This window comes from Aulostomus chinensis, chromosome 10 (assembly GCF_037954235.1).
Source record: "Aulostomus chinensis isolate RoL2024-O1b breed Wild chromosome 10, RoL_Achi_v1.0, whole genome shotgun sequence".
Lineage (NCBI taxonomy): Eukaryota > Metazoa > Chordata > Actinopteri > Syngnathiformes > Aulostomidae > Aulostomus > Aulostomus chinensis.
Window position 1 is genome coordinate 13,528,683 of NC_141329.1, and position 22,576 is coordinate 13,551,258.

A 22,576-nucleotide genomic window follows, 5' to 3' on the forward strand; every position below is an offset into this window, starting at 1 on the left:
ACAATGCTTTGCTAAGGGTACGGAGCCCCTAAAGGGACATGGGGGAAAAAAAAATTAAACATTTCAGGTGCGCACCTGAAACTTTCATGTGCACACTTGAAACTATTAGGTGCGCACCCAAAACTTTTAAGTGTGCACCTGAAACATTCCAGGTGCGCACTTGAAAGTTTTGCGTGTGCACGTGAAACTATCAAGTGTGCACATGAAAGTTTCAGGCGCCCATATACGGCAGCGGAATCGACGTGCGTCCTGTCGTAAACTTAGCCTGTGGGCTAATCACTCAGGATGGCAGCAGAGGATGACCGGCTGTCTTTCCTGAAAACCCGAAATATACCGGATAGTGTCATTAACCAACTGAAAGACGATAAGGTAAATATAAATGTTAATTTTAGACATATGAATTAGAAATACATGAATTGTACCCTACAGGCTAAAGTTAGCTTTAGCCAAGCTTTCTCTACCTTGTATGTTATTAACTACTATAGCTTGCTGTTTTGCTTGCTGTTTTTCTGACGCTTGCCTGTCTTCTTACAGATTGACATCAACGTCATAGGTGTTATGACAGATGAGCAATTAGGACAGTATATCACAAGATATGGGGACCGACTTGCACTAAAAGCATTTTGTCGTCAGAGAACTCTAACAAATGAAAACCGGGCGCGAACGGAGACAGTGAGGTCTGCTCTCTTACAGAACCTTAGACTCAAGTTAGAGGAAGAACGGGAAAACTCCATCAGAGACAGAGATCGTCTAACTGGCAATAAATTTGCTGTCAAAGTCACCCGGCGTGTTGAGATGGGATGGCTCAACTTTGACAGCGGCACTTATCATCAAGTCGGAACAAAAAATGGAGGTGGAACATGGCATCTGTTGGTCCAGAAATCAATAACCATGGGCGAGCTGCTGGAGACAGGCAAAGAGTTGTTTTTCCAAGTGGACATTCATCCAAAGGACCAATGGAAGACTTTGACTTTGATATTCGTGATTATAGTCACAATGTAGTATCCCCGGAAGTAACAGTGGGCCAGCTTTACGAACAGAGTAAACTAGGAATGATTTGGGTCTACACAAGCTCCAAGGCTAAAGATGTAATGCTTATCTCTGATGAATCATCGGACTCCGAGTCCACATATGAGAGACCAAAGAAGGTAATTTGTTTCTCTTTTAATGTTTGTTTTGGTTGATGGGGGCTCTAAATCGATCCATAAAGTCTGTGTTGAAATAATTTAACTGTAAATCTGGAAACTGTGCATCAGCTGACCTGTATATATGTAGGTAGGTCAGAGAATATCAATTATCATTAAAATCCTGGCTGATCTTGTTAATGAATCTAGCTCGGTTTACACTGTGCATGAAGGGGCAGTTATAGAAAACGTACAACATGCACAGTGGGAAACATCAAGACCACATTAAACAATGTATTTATCAAAATATCATTAGGTACATTTTGTGGAGCAGTAGGTAAATGACTCTACTGCTCTGCTTACCTGATGCCATCAGTCTCTCTCACTCTCTCTCCCTCTATCACTGACTTCTTTATAGTCTAGGACAATGCAGAGACAGTCCTCAAGGATCAAAACAAGGAGAGGCCCAGCACCCAGTGGCTCAATGCAGGTAAATCATGAAAACTTTGAGATATAAAGTTTGGAACTTGCATTGTATGTACATTAATTTGTGCCAAAGTGCTCAAACAATACTTTTTAAAATTCAAACAAAAATTGATTGATCAAAAGTTATAGTTTCCTGTAGTGGTATTTAGTCTACATCTGCATGACACAGCATCTGTGTTTAGAATATGTCACTGGTAAAGTCTATGAGGATACAGAGATAGGGTTTAAGAGACCATACTTTTGTTGCAAACAACAAATCCATTATAAATTTTCACTGCAGCTATGATGTTAGAAGAAGGCAAAGGTTTTGAGTTTGATGTTAACTTTTCACATACCAAAAAGCGGCAGAGATAAGGTAATAAGTATATGTTTGTTTGTTTTTCATATTATTATCTACAGAGAGCCAGAACAATCATCAAATCAAGATCAAGACGAGCAACTTTTGAGATGAGTGACACAGAGGTCCTGCAGCAACTACCTTCTGATGATCCTGACAGTCATACTCAGCAATCAACAAGCAGGCATGGATCTGAAGCGGAGTTTTCGATCCCGATTTCAAATCAGGACACAGAACAGATGTTAAGTGACGAATCCGATACCCCTCTTGCCCTTGCCACACAAGCATCTCTTGAGGACATTGAAGTAAACTTTGGACCCAGTATTGGTGATGATTATGATGCTGATCTTGACACCACCCTTCCCTGGACTCCAGATGACTTGGACTCTCAGCAGGTATAGTGTAGGTCTAAGTTATAACAGTTATAATATACTAGTTGAAGCAAAATATTACTGCAATTATTACTAATTCCTTTAAAGGTTTCCCAGTTATTCTGTCTGCAAACATAAAAAAACAGTGACAATTTCACCTCTTCCTTTTGGATCCAAAGCTGATGTTTTGAAATTACTTTTTCATCCAAACATTTAAAATCAAAAAGATGGCCCATGTCCATCAACAGAAAAGCAACAAATCTAGAACCACAACATAATTACCATTTTGCATGCTAATTCATATATTGATTGCCACGGATGTTGATTCATTTTCTGTTCACTAATGGATTAATCAATAAACACATCTGATTTCTCTCTCTTTTTTCTTATCTTGCAGCACTCTACATTGAATGATGGGCCTGTATCTTCAAGCAGTCTTCCAGCATCACTAGATCCATCTGAAAAAGAACTCCTTGTGAAATTAAGACGGGTAAACATAGTTGATGATCTCCTCAACGTCTTCATGGATCCAAAGGTACTGAATGCTCATCTAAAAATGGAATTCACAAATGAGAAGGCTGTGGACAGTGATGGGGTATCAAGAGAGGCATATTCCGCATTCTGGGAAGATTTCTTGGAACAGTGTGAGGGGGAAGATGAACGAGTACCCAGACTACGACCAGACTACTCTGAGAAGAAGTGGGACGCTCTTGGAAGAGTGTGGTTGAAAGGATACCTGGACCACAAAATCATATCAGTCAGACTGTCACCCGCTTTTGTTCTTGCCTGTTGTCAAGGACTTAGTTCAGTGGATGAGGAGCTGTTGATTATGTCATTTGCCAGATTTCTTTCAGAGAACGAGCGTGCATCACTTGAAAAAGCACTGCAGGGCAACATTGATGAAACTGTTGAGGAGGACTTACTTGATGTTTTTTCAAGAATGGGCTCAAACTGCATTCCTTCTAAAGACAACTTGAGGGCAGCCATTTTGACAATGGCCCACAAAGCTCTTCTTCAAGAGCCAAAGTTCATAATTGACTGTTTCCACCACATTATTCACACTTCTGTGCCAACAGTCATAACCAAAGACAGCATCATGGGGCTCTATGAATCTAAGAGGCCAACTAACAAGAAAGTGGTCCCGATGATAAACCCATCAACTTAAAGCCCAAGTCCACAAGAGCAGACGGCTCTTAACTACCTGCTACGTTATGTGAGAAACATTGACCAAAGAAAGCTGGAGATCTTCTTGCGTTTCTGCACAGGATCCACTGTGCTTTGCAAAGACACAATTGAAATAACTTTTAATACATTATGTGGAGTAAGTCACAGACCTGTAGCACACACATGTGGAGCAGTTCTTGAATTATCATGCACCTACAGTTCATACCCGGAGTTTCGTAAAGAGTTTGACAGTGTCCTGTCTGGTGACTGCTTTACAATGGATATTGTGTAGTGAATGTAAGGAACCTTACGCATGACCCTCTTCTTCTGAGGTTGTTGTGGCATTTGTCTGAAGCAAGCTGTTTCTACAGATTTACATTTAAAACCTTTTATTGCTCATTCACATCTTACAATCAAGAAAACATTGTACTTCATTAACACATAAGAGAAACAAACTGTCTTTACATTTTTGGTTTCGTTACTTTACTGTTAAAGAGTTTTAAAACTGATTAAGTCTAAAAGACAGTTTAAGTTTAATCATTTTGACAAGTTAGAAACGTCTGCTCTCATACTTTATGTTAACATCCCTTTTGTCAGGCATGTACCATGTTGATTAACATGTTCATGTTTTGTGCATTTGTTTATCTTCTACAATTGTTTACTTCAAAAAAGGAGTTCATGTCAACATTCAACAAAATAATGTCTGTCCGATGCACAAATAGTAACATTTCAAATGGTTAATCATGGCTGTTTTTGTTGGAGCCTCATGTGGTAAACATACAGACAGACACTGTTAACAGCCGAATATTGGTCAATAAAGAGTCAGTTTCTCTTTCATGTCTGTGGCTCTTTAGATCATCGTAATGTTAAGTGAATCAAGCATCAGATCATTTTAGTTTGTGGTCCATCTAACATTAGAGAGCGGATCTTATCTCATTCCTCAGCTGCAGGTACAAATCCAATGCTTGATAAGCATCAGCTGGAAGATGAAGCTGTGACTCCACCATTAGAATGTTGCAGAGGTCGTAGATGTCTGTGTCACATGGAACAGCTGGTCGAAATGTGCAGTTACTCTGACACAGCTGTACATCAACTCTGTCCACCGGGGAAATGCAGTCATCACTTGAGTAGAGTTCTGGAAACATGTACATGATTCGAGGTCGACCACTGGGTACCCTGTCATTCTTTGAAGGTCTGATGACACATGAATCCCACACATGGATGATCTCATCTAATTCGTCCTGGAAAACAATTTTATATTAGAACGTAAGAAAATAATATGCAGTTTCTTGTTCTCGTGTTGGCCAGATGACCTGAGTGTGTTCAGTTACAAAAAAATAACAATAAATAAACAAATTATTGAAGAACAGAGAGTTGGCTGCACAGCTTTTGCCGTGTCAGCACCTTAGACACCTGATGTCTGGTGAAAAGGACCAGCAGACTTCCATGCTCACAAAGTTGAAGCAATTTTCACTTTTATTATGAATGATTATTGTAGGACACCACATGGATTACAGAAATTAAGACTAGTGGACCCAATGAGACGTATGAGTCCCGTACAGTATTCACAACCATTCAGTGCCTGCTGATGGGCAAATGTTTAAAAGAAATGTGGGCCACCATTTAAGATTAAGGTTTAACATAACATAATGATCTTACCTGAATGATACCCATGAAGCTGAACTTAATTAGACTTCTGTCCAGACTTCTGTCCAGATATGTGCCATCGAACAGACCACGGTCCTTCAGGTCAGTAAAGAGAGAGATGAAGAATTCCATCGATTCCCTTCTGAGGAAGCCCCACCAACTCTCTATGCGCTGATTCGCTGTGCTTGCTCCTTCAATGTAGCTGTCAATGCCAGAGTTGTCGTGAATGTTGCGACGGAGAAAACGTTGAAAGTCTCTGACTTTAACGTTCTCTGTGCCCCGGTCACCTCTTACAATCCTTGGACAGCCACTCAGTCTCTGTACTGCCTCCATGTAGTAGCCTCCAATGATCTTTGGGTCACTGCTAGTAGAGAATGCATTCATCCAGATGATTTTACGGGAAAACCCGTCAATGCAGCCGTTAATACATATACCGAATGGTTTCAGTTTGTCATGTGAGTATGAGTATGAGCATGGGAATGTTACCAATTTGTGGACCTGAGTCATGGTAAGCTGTGACACTGCATGAGAGTACGGCAGGACTGATCCACTTTGTGATGGATTTGAAAGTTTACTTTTCATATTTATGTACACTATGTAATCCTTTGGGGTGCACCGTACCCCAATCAGTAAAGTGTTGTTTTGTTTTTTTACTTGGATTGAGTGCATTTAAGTCATGGTGAGGACTGACATGAAAGTAGGTTTAAAGGAAGTGTATCTATTACAGGACCCTGTACAAAGCACACCAATAATTAACCTGTTGACACATTTATAATGTTTTTTCTCTTTCTCTCTTTTTGTAATAATCATGTTGCAATATTTCAGGTCCTGATTAGAGAAAGAGTCCAGATTCATGTTTCCTCCTGTTTGCCCATAGCACTGTACTCATAACAGGTATGATCTAAAGGTGTGGAAAATAATCGATATTAATCGATGAATCGATGTGCATGTGCGCGATGCGAGTGCATCGGCTCATTCACTGGGTATGATGCAATTGATGGGTGAAATCTAGATTCATCTCGATGCGTTGGTGGGTATCGGTAAAATCCGATGCAAGCGCCGTTTTATTCATGTTAAACTTCACCCCATCTGCTGTTCCCCAGGCGCAATGAATGCACCATCATTATTTTGCGTATTGTATTGAATACAGACGGAAGCCGTGAGGCACAAACAATACACTACTAGTAAAACAGCATGGACGTTCGCGCGAACAGCAGCGAGGAAGCTTCTATATTTAATGCACCCGCAACGTTTAAATCGTATGTTTGAAAACACTACGGATTCGCAAAGAAAGACGGAAAGCTCGACAAAACGTCCGTCATTCGCAAAGAATGCCGCGTTAGGAAGCCGTACAACGGCAGCACGACAAACATGCAGACCCACTTAAGAAGAGTACACCACATCACCGACAAGTCTACCGCCACCTCCCCGCTTCCCCGTCTAGTTCCTCGCCGGACACCGGAGAAACATTGATTGCACTGTTGAAAAAGTCACTTTACGTTACTCATTGAGTGTTTTGTTGTTGCTGTGTACTGTACTTTTTACAGCAGTAATTATTGTTTCATTGTTTTTCTCTTTTATTGTTGCAGAACTCACTCAAATCACTGATTCTCAGTGGCCAGTTAGAAAGTCAACTCTAGCAGTTTGGCAGACAGTGTTATGGCCATGGAATGGTTTATTTGCACAATGTTAGGCCGTGCATTAGTTGTTTAATAATGTGTACTGTAATATGACCCGACTAGGACAGAGCACTTGTGTGATGTAGGTTTGGGATTGGAATCTTTTAGGATTTTATTGATTCAGATTCCTTAACAGTTGCAGGTCTGTCTAATCCGTGTAACTGTACAAAACGGAACCCAAAGGACACTTATGGGTTCATTTGGTTCTATTTGTAGACTCAGAATTATGATGGTCCTTGAAATTTAAAAGTTAGAGAACCACTGCTATTGTAATTGCATAGCCGATGTGAAAGTGTGAGGAAAGTTGTTGCTGTTTTAAGATGGCAAAAAGAATTTGCATGAAGTGGTGCATAGTAAAAAAGACAAACAGCACTTTTGTTGAATTTACTGCCAAGTGCCCATAAGGAATAAAGCCAAATCCTTTTTGTCGTACCATACTGAATTCCATTTTTTTTTTAGGGCTTGAGCCGGAGGGTACTTCATTTAATTTTTTTATCTTTGCTTATTTGCATCATGTTGAATCGCATCATATCGCAACAAATTGCAACATATCGTACCGCATTGATTTGAACTAAATGATTATCGCATCGTATCGCATTGTGAAGAGGGTAAATCGTATCGCATCGTATCGGTAGAAAATTATAATCGTTAAAAGTATCATATCGCTGGCAGTGCATCGAGATGTGTATCGAATCGTCCTCAGTGCTGAGATTCACACCCCTAGTATGATCACAACTAGCTACTTTAATTGCAGTGAATTGAGTTGCCAGTATTTTTATTTTAAGAAACATTTATCAGGTGACAATTAATTCTCTAGCTCTCATTCTGAATGTGTTTTTATTTTTTAGATTTCTAGTTCTCTTTAAAACAAGTAATGAACTACATTAATTTATGGATCCTATTAACCTGATGAATTTAAGATCCTGCGTGTGATAGCTGTTTCCTAACTTGTTGATGTGATGTAGACGGCACTGCTGAGCTTGCCCGTGGTATGTTAACAGTCAGCCTTTTCTTTCTGAAAATTGTTTTACAGTTTCCTTTACCAATATATCCTTTGTGTTTTTTGCCCCCTCTCCTTCCCCTCCCAGATTTGAATGTGGTTGCAGTTCAAAGACCTCAACTAGAGGCCAGTTGCTTAAACATTACAAATTAAAACATCCACATTATGGACGCACGCACCCATATCCTTGCCCATATAGTAGTTGTCCATGTATATCAAAGTCATGGAATGCACTCAGGTCACATTTGTGTAGAGTCCACATGAGAGAAACATTGACATCGGCGACGTTCAGCTGTCATGTTTGTGGGTACTCTGAAGCTGCCTCTGAAAAGGAGTATTTCACTCATAAATTTGCATCTCAAAGCCAATGAAATAGTCCCCTGCATGTTCAAGGGTTGTACATTTAGGACAAATATTTATTTAAATCACATAAAAATAAAAAGGACCTTGGTTATTCTTACAGTGACTTTAAACCTGGAATAATTGCAGAAAGAGAAAGTTTTGAAAGCTCAAGTGTTTCAGGTGAACATGGAAACCATGAAGAATCAGAAGAAACCCAGCTTAAAGTGCCATCTAGTTTTCTGAGAGACTGCTCAGAAAATCTTGAGAAGATGCTAGAGGAGAAATTGCAGCAGTGTTGCTTAACCGGAAAACATACTCCATGTTCCCAATAATACAGTCGATGAACATTTACAGGACTTGCACTTCCTCATGAGTTCTGCATCCAAGAATACATTAAATGCCATTGTTTCAGATTTTTGTACTAAGCATAATCTTGCTCTTGATACAAAAGAAACTGAGGAACTGACCTCTGCCTTCTATCTTGCCCTTGACCAAAGCAATTGGTGATAAGGGCCCACTTGGCACTGCTTTTAAGCAGAAACAGTACTTCAAAGACAAGTTCCAAGTAATAAAACTTGTTGAATATGTTTTGGATAAGGAGCGCAACCATAACTACCAATATGTACCATTATTGCAGTCATTGTAGCAGCTCCTTAGTGAAGATGGTATAATTGATGATGTAGTAGAAAACTGCAGTGCTCACCAAAATATAACTGCACAACAAAAATACAAGTCATTTCAGGATGGAGAGTTATTCAAACAAAATGAGTTCCTATCTTCAGGGGAATGGAGAATAAGTGTGACCCTTTATATTGATGTGTTTGAAGTGTGCAACTTTCTGTGCACTTCCAGAAAGAAGCATAAACTTTACGCTATTTACTGGATTTTGAGCAACTTACCCCCAGGCCAGCCCTTCTCTTTGTCATACATCTACTTGGCAGTGCTGTGTAAAAGTAACTACTTCAAGGAATACGGATATGGGAAAGTGCTTGATCCTCTTTTGTGTGATCTGGTTGTCTTGGAAGACCATGGTGTGTTTGTCCCACAGATTTGAAAAAATAATAAGGGCACAGTACAATGTGTAGCTACAGACAATCTTGGTGCCCATGGGATTGCGGGCTTTGTGGAAAGTTTTTCAGGAGAGTATGTTTGTCAATTTTGCATGGGGTGTTTCAGTGATTTTCGGACCAGGCAAGTCGGGTGGGTTTAGTCTTAGATCCATAGACGAACACAAAAAACATGTCAAACATGCAGCGGAAAGTGGAAAGCCTTGTGTTGGAGTGAAAAGGCCATGTGTGTTAAGGAACGTATTGGAGGACCCAATAGCGGAACAGACAGTGGAAGGTGTCAAACAGGGTTTATTCGTAAAAACGAGTACAAAAGAAAAGCACTCACGAAGAGGATAAAAAAAAATCTCTCCACTGGGAGGAACCAAAGCTGAGAACACTCCACGCCTGACTGGCAAACAAAAGGCGTGTTGACAATCAACGGAACGGGAACCCTCAGGGAAAAAAACAGAAAATGAAGGTTAGCAGATAACAAACAGTCCTTAACAAAGTCCAAAAACACGAAACAGGCGAAAAAGCAAAATACCACTCTAGGGAAATGATGACCATGGAAAGGCTCGTAACTGGGCAGAAAGGTCAACAATCTGACAGCCAGAGGTTCTTCTTCTTCTTCCTTGCTGTTTAATGGCAGCTTGCATCCAATAGTTGCATTGCTGCCTCCTGCTGGATCTTCACACCACTACTCCCACTACACTCTCTGACGCAGTCCTGTGGCTGTTAAAAACTCAAATAGCCAGCACTTGCCTCTCCCCCTCCCCCCCTCCTCCAGGATGGCTGCAACTGTCACCTCCCCAAGCCCTACTTCCCGCAACTGACTGATCAGCACCTGCCTCTCCCGGTTGTAACATCGACACGAAATAAGCACATGCTGCACCGTCTCTGGCACCTGACACAGAGCACAAGCCGTCCGGATGTTTTCCAATTAAAAACAGTGAACTATTCAGAAGTATGTGTCCTAATTTCAGCCTAGAAAATGTGACTTCCTCCTTCCTCCTCCACCCACCCCCCTTGCCGACACCCATAGAATGTGAGACAACTCCACTAACTGAAAATAAATGTCTCCCCTTGCTTTCCCCCTCCCATCGCTGTTGCCACTGTTGCAGTATTTTCCCAAACACTACACTTTTCCCCTCAGACTGTGACAGACTCAGAGTGACATCCACCTGTTCCCATTTTACTGCTTCTTTTGCCAGCCTGTCCACCCTCTCATTTGCCCCAATCCCCACATGTGCAGGCACCCACATAAACGAAACCCTCACCCCCCTCCTGGACACATCTCTAAGAGCCAGCAGCACCTCATAAACAAGATCCTGCCGGCCCCGAGCCACGCCCATCCCAATGTTCTTGATGGCAGACACCGAGTCGCTGCACACCAGCACATCGCAATCCTCCAGCTGGCCTGCCCACTGCACCGCCATCAAGATTGCAAACAGCTCAACTGTAAAAACACTGAGGGAATTTGACGTCCTCTTACACACTCGCACATTCATTCCGCATACTACAAAGGCCGCCCCGGTAGCACCTGTGGCTTGATCTTTTGACCCATCTGTGAACACTAGCACACGGTTCCTGTACTTCTCCTCCACATGACTATGATACTGAAAAACCATATCCATCTCCCCAGCCCCCGATCTCCTCTCCAGCAGCTCCAGATCCACCCCTGGGGTTTCAAACAGCCAAAGAGGCGTCTCAGGCCACATCACCACAGTGCAGAATGATTCCCTATATATTCCAGTGTCCCGCGCCACTTCCTCCCCAGTCCATCCAAAGCTCCGCAGCCTCCCCGCTCCCCTTTCCCAGGTCCCTTGTAGTGCAACCTTAACCGGGTGCTCATTTCCCTGCCCCATCAGATCGACCCAGTAATTCGCCTGGAGCTGCTTCCATCTCAGGTCAAGTGGTATTCCCCCTGCCTGTACCTGGAGGGAGCACACTGGGGATGAGTGCACAGCCCCCAAACAGACCCTGAGCGCCTTAGCTTGGAGCCTATCCAGTCCAGCCAACACTGATTTTGACGCTGACCCATATGCTAAGCTGCCATACACCACTCTTGATCTAATTAGATGCCCATAGATCCGTCTCAGGGACTCCGAGCTTGCTCCCCATCCAGTCCCAGCCAGACACCTCATCACATTCAGTACCTTTTTCCCTTTATCTATCACCACAGTCACATGGTCCCTCCAGGTAAGACGAGAATTAAAAGTTACGCCCAAAAATTTAAAAGAATTAACCCTCTCCAGTCTTTTACCATACAGCTCCATCTTAACCCCCCATCAGTCTTTTTCCTGGTGAACAACATGACCTTAGTCTTTTCAACTGAGAATCTAAATCCCCACGTCCTCCCCCAGCCTTCCACTTGATTTAAAGCGTCTTGGACCCCCCTTACAATATGGTTCACGTTCTTCCCCCTTTTCCACAGGCCACCATCATCTGCAAACAGTGATTTCCCAATTCCCAGGTGCACAGACACAAAAATATCATTAATCATTATGGTAAAAAGGAGGGGACTGATAACACTCCCCTGCGGGGTCCCATTTTCTACAAGACACTTTTTGGAAAGGACTGACCCTATCTTGACCTGGACACTTCTATTTTTCAAAAAATCCATAACCCAATTAAAACACACCCTCCCACCCCCATCAAATGCATCTTAATTAGAAGACCTTCCACCCAAAGCATGTCATAGGCTTTCACAACATCTAAGAACACCGCCACCACAGATTTTTTCATCACCTGGGCTTTTCTTACGTCACCCTCTAGGCACAATACTTCATCAGAGGTGCTCCTCCCTTTTCTAAAGCCACTCTGGTAGTTCGCCACCAGCCTCCTCTCCTCCACAAGGTGCATCAGCCTTCCATTAACAAGCCTCTCCATCAGCTTCCCCACATGGGAAGTCAAGGCTATAGGCCTATAGCTTGAAGGGTCACTTGCATCCTTCCCAGGTTTTCTTATGGGAATGACCATTGCCTCCTTCCAACCTGACGGGACCAGACCCTCCTCCCAGACCCTATTATAAAGATGGAGCAGCACCCTCAACCCCTCTTCCCTTAAGTGTCTCAGCATAGCAAAACACACACCATCCTTCCCCGGAGCAGAGTCCTTGCACCTCGCCAGAGCTCCCCCATCGTGAACAGCATGTTGTACTTATCATCCACACAGTCCTTTTTCTGAACAACTCCAACATGCATACTTTTGGTTTCCTCCCTTCCCCTCCTCTCTTCAGCTGACTGATTGTCAGCACTATGAACTTTGCTGAGAACCGTCACCATCATTTCTGCCTTCTCCTCATTTGTGAAAGCCAGAGGTAGTAGGATGCCATCCTTATAAAGGCTGCTGATGGTGATGAGCTGCAGGTGTGATGGCGGTGATGAGGTGCAGGTGTGACAGTTCAGGCTGACATCTCCTGAGGTTGGCGCCATCTATGGGGAAAAGCAGACTACACCAGCAAGGTGTGCCAGTCCCTAACAATGTGTGCTGACAGAAAATCTTTCTCATTTTGATGTAACAACTGAATAGCCACCTGATGTACTCCATAATCTGTTGGAGGGTCTTGTTCCAGTTGAACTTGCACAGTGCCTGGGTGTGTTGATGTCCAAAAACTCCCTCTCTTTGGACACTTTCAATGTCATTCTCAGTTTCTCCTACAAAGGAGAAGATAAAACAAACCACCCCCATGTTCTGCCACAAAAACTTTTTAGCAAAAAGACAATAGGTGGCAATGCAGCTGAAAATTGGACGCTCATAAGATTGCTGCCTCTCATGACTGGAGATGTTAAACCTGATGCTGAACCAGTGTTGGAGATAATTTTTGATTTAAAACAGATAGTGGAACTTGCTGTTTCCCAGATCCATACAGAATAATCCATTGGGTATCTTCAGTTTAAAATATCTGATCACAGACTGAAATATCAATAAGCATTTCCCAACCAAAAACTCCTCCCAAAGCATCACTTCTTAGAGCATTACCCTCACATGACCTGATGTTTTGGTCCTCTAGTCAGGGTCTGGACTATGAGGTTTGAGGGCAAACATAGTTTTTTTTTTTTAAGGAAGTTGCCCATCACACCAAGTGTTTCAAGAATGTAGCTCTAACACTGTCAAGAAAACACCAGATGATGATTGCGTATCACTTAGTTTCATCACATCCACAGAAACCTTGAACTGAGGTATCAAGTGTATCGAGAGTCCCTGTTGAGGTGCTGAAAGACAATGTATCATTGCCTCTTCAGGAGATGTACCCAAACATGGCAGAAGAAAACATGGATAACAGTGCAGATTGCAAGGGGATCAACTATAGAAAGGGAATGATAGTCATTTGTGGATTTGCTGATGGGCTACCTGAATTCAGAGAGATAGTAAGGATATGTGTACTCCAGGATATGCTGACTTTCATAGTCAAGATGTTCTCAGCTTGGTTTAGGGAACATTACAGAGCCTTTGAACTGCAACCATGTCCAGCTGGCACAATGTCCCTGATAACACATGATGAAGTGGCAGAGAAGTACCCATTACATGAATACTTTTTTGGGCCCCTTCGACTGGTTACATTTAAAAGATATCCATATATTAAAAGCACGTGTTGAATATGTGAGTAAATGGCTTTAATTGATAGCCTACAAAATGTGCACTTTATTCTCACAAGGATGAGCACTTTATACTAAAGCTACATTCATTCATTCATTTATTCATAAATTACATTAAAGTGATGACATTTTCTGAACTAGCAATTATTTGCTTTTACCCACATAGTTATTAAAAATTATGATTATTATCAAAAATCTAGTTGTGCAAATATTTTGTGGAAGCACCCCCACTATATCATCACAATATCGAGGTATTTGGTCAAAAATGTCATATCGCCTATTCCATCCTAAAGCAATTGATTTGAGCACTGTTTGTTTTCTGTGCTACAATCAATATGTCATTGGCTTCTGTTTGTGGATTGCTCAATGTTTGCTTCAGTGTCCTGTTTGTTTTACATTTGACCAAAGTCAGTTGGTTTCTTTCTAATTTGAATGGTTTTAATTTATACATAATTAATGACTTTATACTTGTGTTTTCATTTTCTCTAGACTGACGCATTTGGCTGATGGCTGTACCGGTAAAGCTGCAGATTATCAGTGGTTCCAACAATGCTGAAAAACTGACCAAAGAATCAAGCATGCCAACATCTGTTGGGGATCTTGCAAATAAGATCAAACATCAGCATCCTCAGGGCGCACTGTATCTACCTGAACGAAGACCCCAACATCCTCTTCAAAGAATACCTGGTAATTTTAATAGTATAGTTTCTATCTGTTATATATCAATTTCAATTTTAACCTCTGTGGGGTTCCCAGGGCCACTGACGATGGCTCATTGGTGCTCTGGGTGTGGCTTCATTTGTGCTCCATTCTGTTGTAACGACAGCCAACTCTAAGATATATATTAGATTAAATAAATCATTCATTTTCTAAAATCTTGATGGAATCAATCAGCACTGCTTTATCTTATTTTTACACAAACAGCACTTTTTGAAGTATCATACTATTTTAATTAAAAGGTAAAACCTGAAAGGCAAAAGTTAATCTTTGCAATTCTACAAAATCTGTGATTTCATATATTGGTTGTATCCTTTCTTTCTCCCCTATGTAAGGATACTGATGTACCGCTGCACATACAGAGCTTGAGCAACTTACCCTTGGCATCGACATCATCAAAGTCGAGGGAGGAGATGCCACCACTCCTCCAGCTGATGTCAGAATAGTGATCAAGGGTGTTGAAGTTCTACATGACCTGGGAGACATCACCTCTGCATGTGCTCTCTTAATGGGTGTAATATATGCACTGAACCTCAGTTCTGTCAGGTCCATTTGCGTCAAGAAACACACGAGATGATAATGAGCTTGATTTGTTTATTATAGTACAAATTGGCGGTATGGCTCTGTTCAGAGGAGTCCCCTGATGATTTTTCATGAGCACCATGAAACAGGGGACCAGCAGCGTGAGGGAAGGTTCTCCAAGTTTAAGACTGGAAGAGCAAACATACCCCCGTGAACAGAGCAGCAACATGACATAGACTATGCCATGTATACACGACAAGGTGGAGCTGGGGAGGTGGAGGGTAGCAGTTGCGAGCAGGAGCAACTGGACAGCAAATAGCAGCTGCAGCAGCAGGCTGCAGCGGATAGCAGCAGGTAGCAGCAGCAGCAGCAGCCGCAGCAGATAGCAGCAGGCAGCAGCAGCCGCAGCAGGTAGCAGCAGCAGCAGCAGGCCGCAGCAGGCCGCAGCAGGTAGCAGCAGCAGCAGGCTGCAGCAGATAGCAGCAGCAGGCCGCAGCAGATAGCAGCAGGTAGCAGCGGCAGTAGATAGCGGCAGATAGCAGCAGCAGCAGCAGCGGATAGCAGCGGATAGCAGCAGCAGATAGAAAATAACAGCAGATAGCAGTGATAGCAGCGATGACAGCGGGCAGAGCAGCATAGCCAGAGCTAGCAGGACGGGAGTTGAGGCCGGGTGACATTTAAGTTGAGAGGGGCCAATCAGAAGCAAGGGATTTGCTCAGCTGATGCGGGGCAGCTGGAGATCAGCTGATTGGTCAGTTTGATTGATAGACGGGAAGCCAATAGCGCTTGACTGCCATGGCCTGACAGAACTAACGCTAACGCTCGATTTATCCTAAGGAACTGAAGACCTTCTGTGAAGAACCTCAAAAGCTCTGCTTTCAGCTGGATGCTGGCAGACTCTCAACCAAGGTACAGACGCTCAAGAACTAACTGTTTGAATGAACCAAACATTGATTTGGATGCTGAATGTGAATAAAATGATTATCTGTTAGAAAACAGAAGGGGAGGGGAAACAAAATCACTTCAGAAAAATAAACAAACATTTTGAAAAGTTTTGGAAAACTACTACCATCAATGAAGTTACTTGAGAGACCATGCAGCACCAACATTGTTGACAACTGAATGGATATTTTGCAGACTTTTTAAAAACCAGCTGCACCCAAAACAACTACAGCAGTTGAGCAGTTAAACAAGACCATCTTTCATACTGACAACTTAAAGCCAACTCAAGGAACCTTCGTTTGGCAGTTCCTGTGGACAAAAGGCACCATACTAGACTAACTTACTGCCATACTAGACAATTTACTGTATCATACTAACTTACTGCCAAACTGTGCCTGAGAAAATGTAAACACAGGCTCTTCTGCCTTGTTTTGTCTGATTTTGCCCGCCTCCAACCCAGTGGAAACCAATTAGAATGGAAAATCACTTCAATAGAAATTGCAAATCTTCAAGCTGAAGTTCTTGTTTGTTTATGTAGATATTGAAACTCTTTCATAACCAGTTTAGAACTCCTTGTAGTGGCTGCAACACGAGCTGCCATGTTTGTAAAAATGTTAATATCAGTTTTTTTCCTTCCACACTACTAAATTAAAGGTTGACAGCAGCACGTGTGTTGTTATAGTTTGTCTATTATGCTGTTTCAAAAAGAGAACTACAAGCTTGTTATATTGTTACATAATAATATTGACAACCAGGGATGTTTTGTTGGATGTTTCATTTGTTTATGCTGCATCAAGGTGGGTTAAATTGTTAATGTTGGGAATGCTGCAATACAAGTTGACATGTTTGTTAATATAATCACTTTTCAGGGTATTCCCCCCACAATAGTAAAATGAATGTTGACAGCAGCGTGTGTGTTGTTAGGTTAGATTATGATGCTGTTACAAATAAAGACAAAGAAAAAAAGAACTGCAAGCCTGTTGTATTGTTGGACTGCATAAAAGCAGTTTACAACTGGTGTTGAACTATGCTGCACCCGAATATCTGTTTAGGGTTTATTTTGGACCAAGTGGCAACAAAATGTTAAATGAATATCGATGAATAAAGGAAATAACAAAAATATGTTGGGGTGTATGAAATTAATCTGTGTGGAACCTGTTGACAAACTAGAATTAGGTCATACTAATTAGTAAAAAATAAAGTGGATGAAAACCTATTTTAATAAATTGAACTTAAATTTATGATTTTACTTCTACGAATAAAATATATGTTTAAAGGACAAATGTAAAATATGTAGCTTGTAAATATATTGTTTATGTTCATATAACATAACTGAATTTGATTGAATAAGCTTAAATATCTCTTATTGAACAGAAGTCATTGTATCTAGTTGGGTCAATTCACATTATGTTAATATAATACAAGTTCATTATGTTAGATGACCTTAATAGTTTTGCTTTTAACTAACATAATATAATTTTGTGGAATCTGTTGACAAAATAAATTTAATTAAAATCAATATTCCATTTTTTGAGTGTAGTTTCAACAAAAATGTAAGGGTTTTTACCTAAACACTTCTTCATAGACTGAAAGGTTTTTTTTTAATGGCATTGTAGAATGAGCCACAACCTTTTTGCTGAATCCATCAACTGCTAACACATAGGTGACTCCAGACATGACAAGCTTTACATTTTGATCCATATGAATCTTGTGACCCATATAATCAGCCTGGTCGGGTGTGGGGTTGAGGTTGCAGGCACCCTAAAAAGACAGGAAAACTAATCCAACATTTAAGCATTTTTCAGTACCACACTGTATTGTCATTACACTGTTGATGGTGTTAATACTGTCACATTAAATGTATGTGTTGTGTTTTGGTCTGGCTGTGCTACTATATTACTGTATCTGAGCTTAATATCTGCTCCCAAGCAAACAGCAAAGCATACATCAGCTCATATATTATATTTCCAAAGTTTGACTATACATAATGTTTAGGGTAACAAAGTAGGTCTACCTGCTGTCTTGCTTAGTGGTAGGGCCGGTGCATCATTCTGAGAACTGATCAAATACGTTTTTCAGCAGCATGCACTCCTTTCATGGCTAGATACTCCATCATACTTCTTCCATAGGTGGGTCCTGTTTGGAAAACATAAGATTTCCAAAAACATATCTTCATCATGCATTTAGATACTGTACACTCTGTGTATGTATATTTTTTGATCAGAGATTTGCACATATTGTGACTTTGATCACTTTGATAATGAATGTGATTTGGGTTTTGACTTCACACAAAAATCAATTCCCAGCGACTTAGTAAATACATACAAGTGCAGATCCCCAACAATAACATTGCATTGACTGTGTCAACATTCAAAGGACCAAGGTGACGAGTTATTACAGGATTAATGCTAACAAATGAAACACACTTTTGCTCATGTGTAGGTTACTTAAGTAACATGGTCATTAAATACCAATGAAAACTATTATTACCCCTGCCAAGGAGGTTATGGCAGGGTTGCCATACCCAGGGTTGTAGTTTGTTTGTTAGTTAGTTTGTAAGTAACATAACTCAAAAAGTTATGCCTGGATTTCGATTAAATTTTCAGGAAATGTCAGAAATGGCACAAGGGAGAATTCGATTTTGGGACTGTTCCTGATCCAGGAATATTTTAAAGGATTCTGTACGATTTGGAGATAGGGCTAATGGAGATCTGCACTCTCCAAGTGCTTTTCTAGTTCGTAGTGCATGAACACTGTCAAGCCACGAATTCATGTGCTTGTTATTTTAAAGCAGGAAACAGAGACGTGCATCAAACAAGCACAAATATACAGTTAAGATATGATGGCATAGCCCTAAAAATTCTAAATTTATCATACCTTAGTTATGTCTTTTGCCACCTCCAACTCCAAATGTGCGTGGGGAATTCCCATTAGCCTTAAGCCATTATCAGCGCAGAATGTCCTCATATTTCTTGCTGAAAATCCTCTTCCACCACAACTTTCTTGCAATAAGTGTGCAGAGATTTCGGTGGATGACAGGCCTTGCTCCACCACGTCTAATATAAAATCAGAATACGGGTCCAAAGACATCTTACAACCGCTAACTATGTAACATTGGTTGGTTCCTCTCCATCAGTAGCGCTGCCTCCTTCTTCTGCCAGGTTTTCCGATGGTTGGCATCTGTAGGCGCCACGCTGTTGGCATCATTTGGTCAGTATGAGCAATAATCTTGTCAGTGACAACTTCTGGTAATCCAAAACAAATATAAGTGCCATTTTTTGATTTGGTTCTTGTGCGATATTCTATCTTCTTTTTAGAAAAACAAACAAAACAAAAAAAAGAAAATTAAGCTGTATTTCAATTTTGTTTTTTCTATTTTTGATATCTGCTTCCAAACGTTACATCCAATTACCAAAAGAGACACAGCTGGGAATTTTACTTGTCCCTCTACATGCAGGAGATGGTGTCTAACCACAGACATAACTTGCAAAGGCAACCATATCTCCAAACTCAGTCAACAAAGGTGAGGTATCGGTCTCCTTAATGTATAAAATGTGTCTTGTTTATGCCTGAAATGAGATGCTTTGGAACTGTTACTCAGATGTTATGGACTGGACAACTAAATGACAAACTCTAGTAATGATTGTTATTGGAATATAAAGCTATTTAACTCCTTTTCAAACAGAATATATCACTTAACCTTTACCAGATGCACCTTTGACTGGGGCTACTTGTAGGTACCCCTACACATCAATGGTCCTGCTCTTCAGATTCCTAATCAAACTTTTACATCTGATATAATCATGTTTCCTCTCACCATGTTGATTTTGCAGACTAAATTGAATGGAATTTTTCTAAAAAAAAAAATTAATTGGGTGTTATTATGTAGTGAATATTATCCACCTTCAATGTAAATAAAGAAAATCTATGCTTTTCTGTCGACAGAATCATACAGTGGAGCAAATGTGGGTAGAGATCAACAATCGGTTAAATTACCCATTGAAGGAGGCCCTCATGCAGCTGCAGGATCAGGAAGTCCTCGACATGGACGACAACTTCACCATAGTGTACATCTAACCTTACTGCCGAGATGTGCAAGATTCACATAACAAGAGCTGTACTGGCATGGAATGCACACAGAATCCTTGGTGAGTTGCATAAAAATAAAAAAAAACGAACACAATACAGTAGCACTGTCATCTCACAGTGTGAAGGTTCTGGGTTCGAGTCCTGGCTCCAGCACGGGGTCTTTCTGTGCGGAGTTTGCATGTTCTCCCTGTTCCTGTGTGGGTTCTCTCTGGTACTACGGCTTCCACCCACAGTCCAAAGACATCAAGAGGGGACTAGGCTGATTGATACTCTAAATTGACTGTAGGTGTGACTGTGAGTGTGAATGGTTGTCTGTCTCTATGTGTTGGCCCTGTGATGGACTGGTGACCTGTCCAGGGTGAACCCCACTTCTCACCCGAAAGCCACTGGGATAGGCTCCAGCCCCCCCATGACCCTTAACAGGATAGGTGAAAGAAAATGGATGGATGGATGGATGGACAATACAGTCCAGTCCTTTTTGGTGAAGTTTTTCTTGATTATAAAGCTAACATTTTGTGACTTCTGCTTTGCTTCACAGGCAAAGGAACACCCAATCATTTGGCAGCAGGAAGATGTCCAAAAAAACTAGGAGAAGAGTTGTTGCCACATGCCTCCCAAGCAGCAGACATGTACAGGCAGGATGTTCGCTCTTCACTTACTAGAGTCTCCTGTTTTGGAACTGACCCCTTCTCAACTGAGGATGACAAAATGTCAGCAGAGCAATGTTTTGCTGATGAGTACCCTGATATTTCAGTTTTATTACACAATGTGGTAAACTATAACTTTGCACCTCTTCAGGATGCATTCATGCATCTGATAAACATTGTGAAGCAATATACATGAAAATGTCAAATGAAGACAAGTTGCTTCTGGATATGCTGTGTATTCTGTTACTTTTCCTTAATTGCAACTAAAATCAAACACTTACTACCATAGCAGTGTTGAAAATTAGACTATGTTCCTTATGAAGTGAACATTTTTTTAAGTGCAGGATGAGGTACTAAAGAAATTTGATATTCATTATACATGTTGAACAAGTGCAAAGTCACAACTGACTTTGAACAAGGCAATTAGCCAGATGTACTGTAACAGCTGTAATCAGGTTTAAATCACAGAAGGTGATACAATCAAACCCACATGGTTTAATCCATCTTAATGACACCACCCAGTATGGAGAGAATATTGTCAAAGGACTGGTCAGCCTATGTGCATTGACAGAGAACTCATCCCCCCTGCATTTGAGGCACTGGTCAGATGTCAGCATCTCCTGGTCAATGCAGTTTTTGCGGCCAACAAAGCTTTTGCAGCATACGGCGATCACAGGTTCTTCCATTAGCCCTTTTTGATGAAGGAAATTTAAAGGACAAAACATAAGCAAGATTAGAGTTAGGCTCTTGTTACTTTATCTGTTATCTACATATTACATATGTTAAAAAGCTTGGCAAGTTCCAGTTTCACTTAAACACCCAAAAATGAATCAATGTTTGATTCACGTGGCCATTTAATTTGATCCTGCTTAAAGGTAGACTTTAATATAGATCAAACAACAAATTATGTTACAGACCTTAGCACACAATGCAGCCAAAGGCCTCCTTCATCTGTGTTATCATGGGGTTGGTCAAAACCAGCATAGCTCCGCTGGTGTCACTGGCATGTGTTGATAGGTCCTTCAGGACTGTGGTGACTTCACTCAGTCCTTGAGCAGCCGAGATCACTTCCTCTATTTTATCATGTACCTCCTGAAGACTTGTGGAGTCCATATCTTTAAGACTACGAGCAGAGCCAAAAATAACAATTGTACAATAATCACCATTTATATTCAAATAACCTTTTTTTCTAAGAGAAATGCTATTAAAAACAAAATGAAAGACAAATATTGATAGGCAGTATGACCCACCCTAACCCAATGTTTAACTCAGTTTCTTTCCCTTTGTTCCTTTCTGGAACTCATGGAAGATCTGCTCTGGAACAGCAAGAAACTTTTTTGCATTTTGCTTCCAATACTTGGGGCCTAGCAAGAAAGTCAGACAAATCTAACAGATGTAATGTTAACACATTTGCAGCAAAACACAACACTATGTGGGTCAAGAAAATTACGATACAAAGAGAGACCGGTATAGATGGGAATGTAGTTCATCGACTTAAGAGACTATGATTATGTAATTATTCTTTTTTTATTATTAACTCTATTCCCTTCGGAGTCCACAATCTCATTTCCCCTGGGCATCAGTCAGGATGACAGGGTCATCACTCTGCAGGGCATCATGTATTTGCGCAAGGATACCTGTGGTTGTGGCTTCCAACAACCATACAAGCATATCAGCGATGGAGACAGACCTAGAAAGTTTGTTGTGGGAGTGGTTTACATGAAGTCAAATCAATTAATTCATCTTAAACACAAAGTCTAGTCTACATTATAATTGATGCAATTACAGTTGATTCAAGTTTTAAATTATCTTGGTTACGAAAGATCCAAATAATTAAAAAAAACAAATATACTTATGTTGAT

General features: G+C 41.0%; 1 protein-coding gene and 1 pseudogene across 1 annotated transcript; one reads left to right on the forward strand and one right to left on the reverse strand.

Moving 5' to 3' along the window:
- Window positions 1–285: 285 nt before the first annotated feature.
- LOC147254463 (uncharacterized) lies at window positions 286–3,774 on the forward strand (annotated as a pseudogene).
- A 622-nt stretch (window positions 3,775–4,396) lies between these two features.
- LOC147254464 (uncharacterized) lies at window positions 4,397–5,636 on the reverse strand. Its single transcript, XM_086215967.1, has 2 exons — window positions 5,142–5,636; window positions 4,397–4,723 (listed from the first exon to the last, which is right to left on the reverse strand). The coding sequence occupies exons 1-2, from the start codon at window positions 5,634–5,636 to the stop codon at window positions 4,397–4,399; spliced, it is 822 nt and encodes a 273-aa protein (XP_086072093.1).
- Window positions 5,637–22,576: the final 16,940 nt, after the last annotated feature.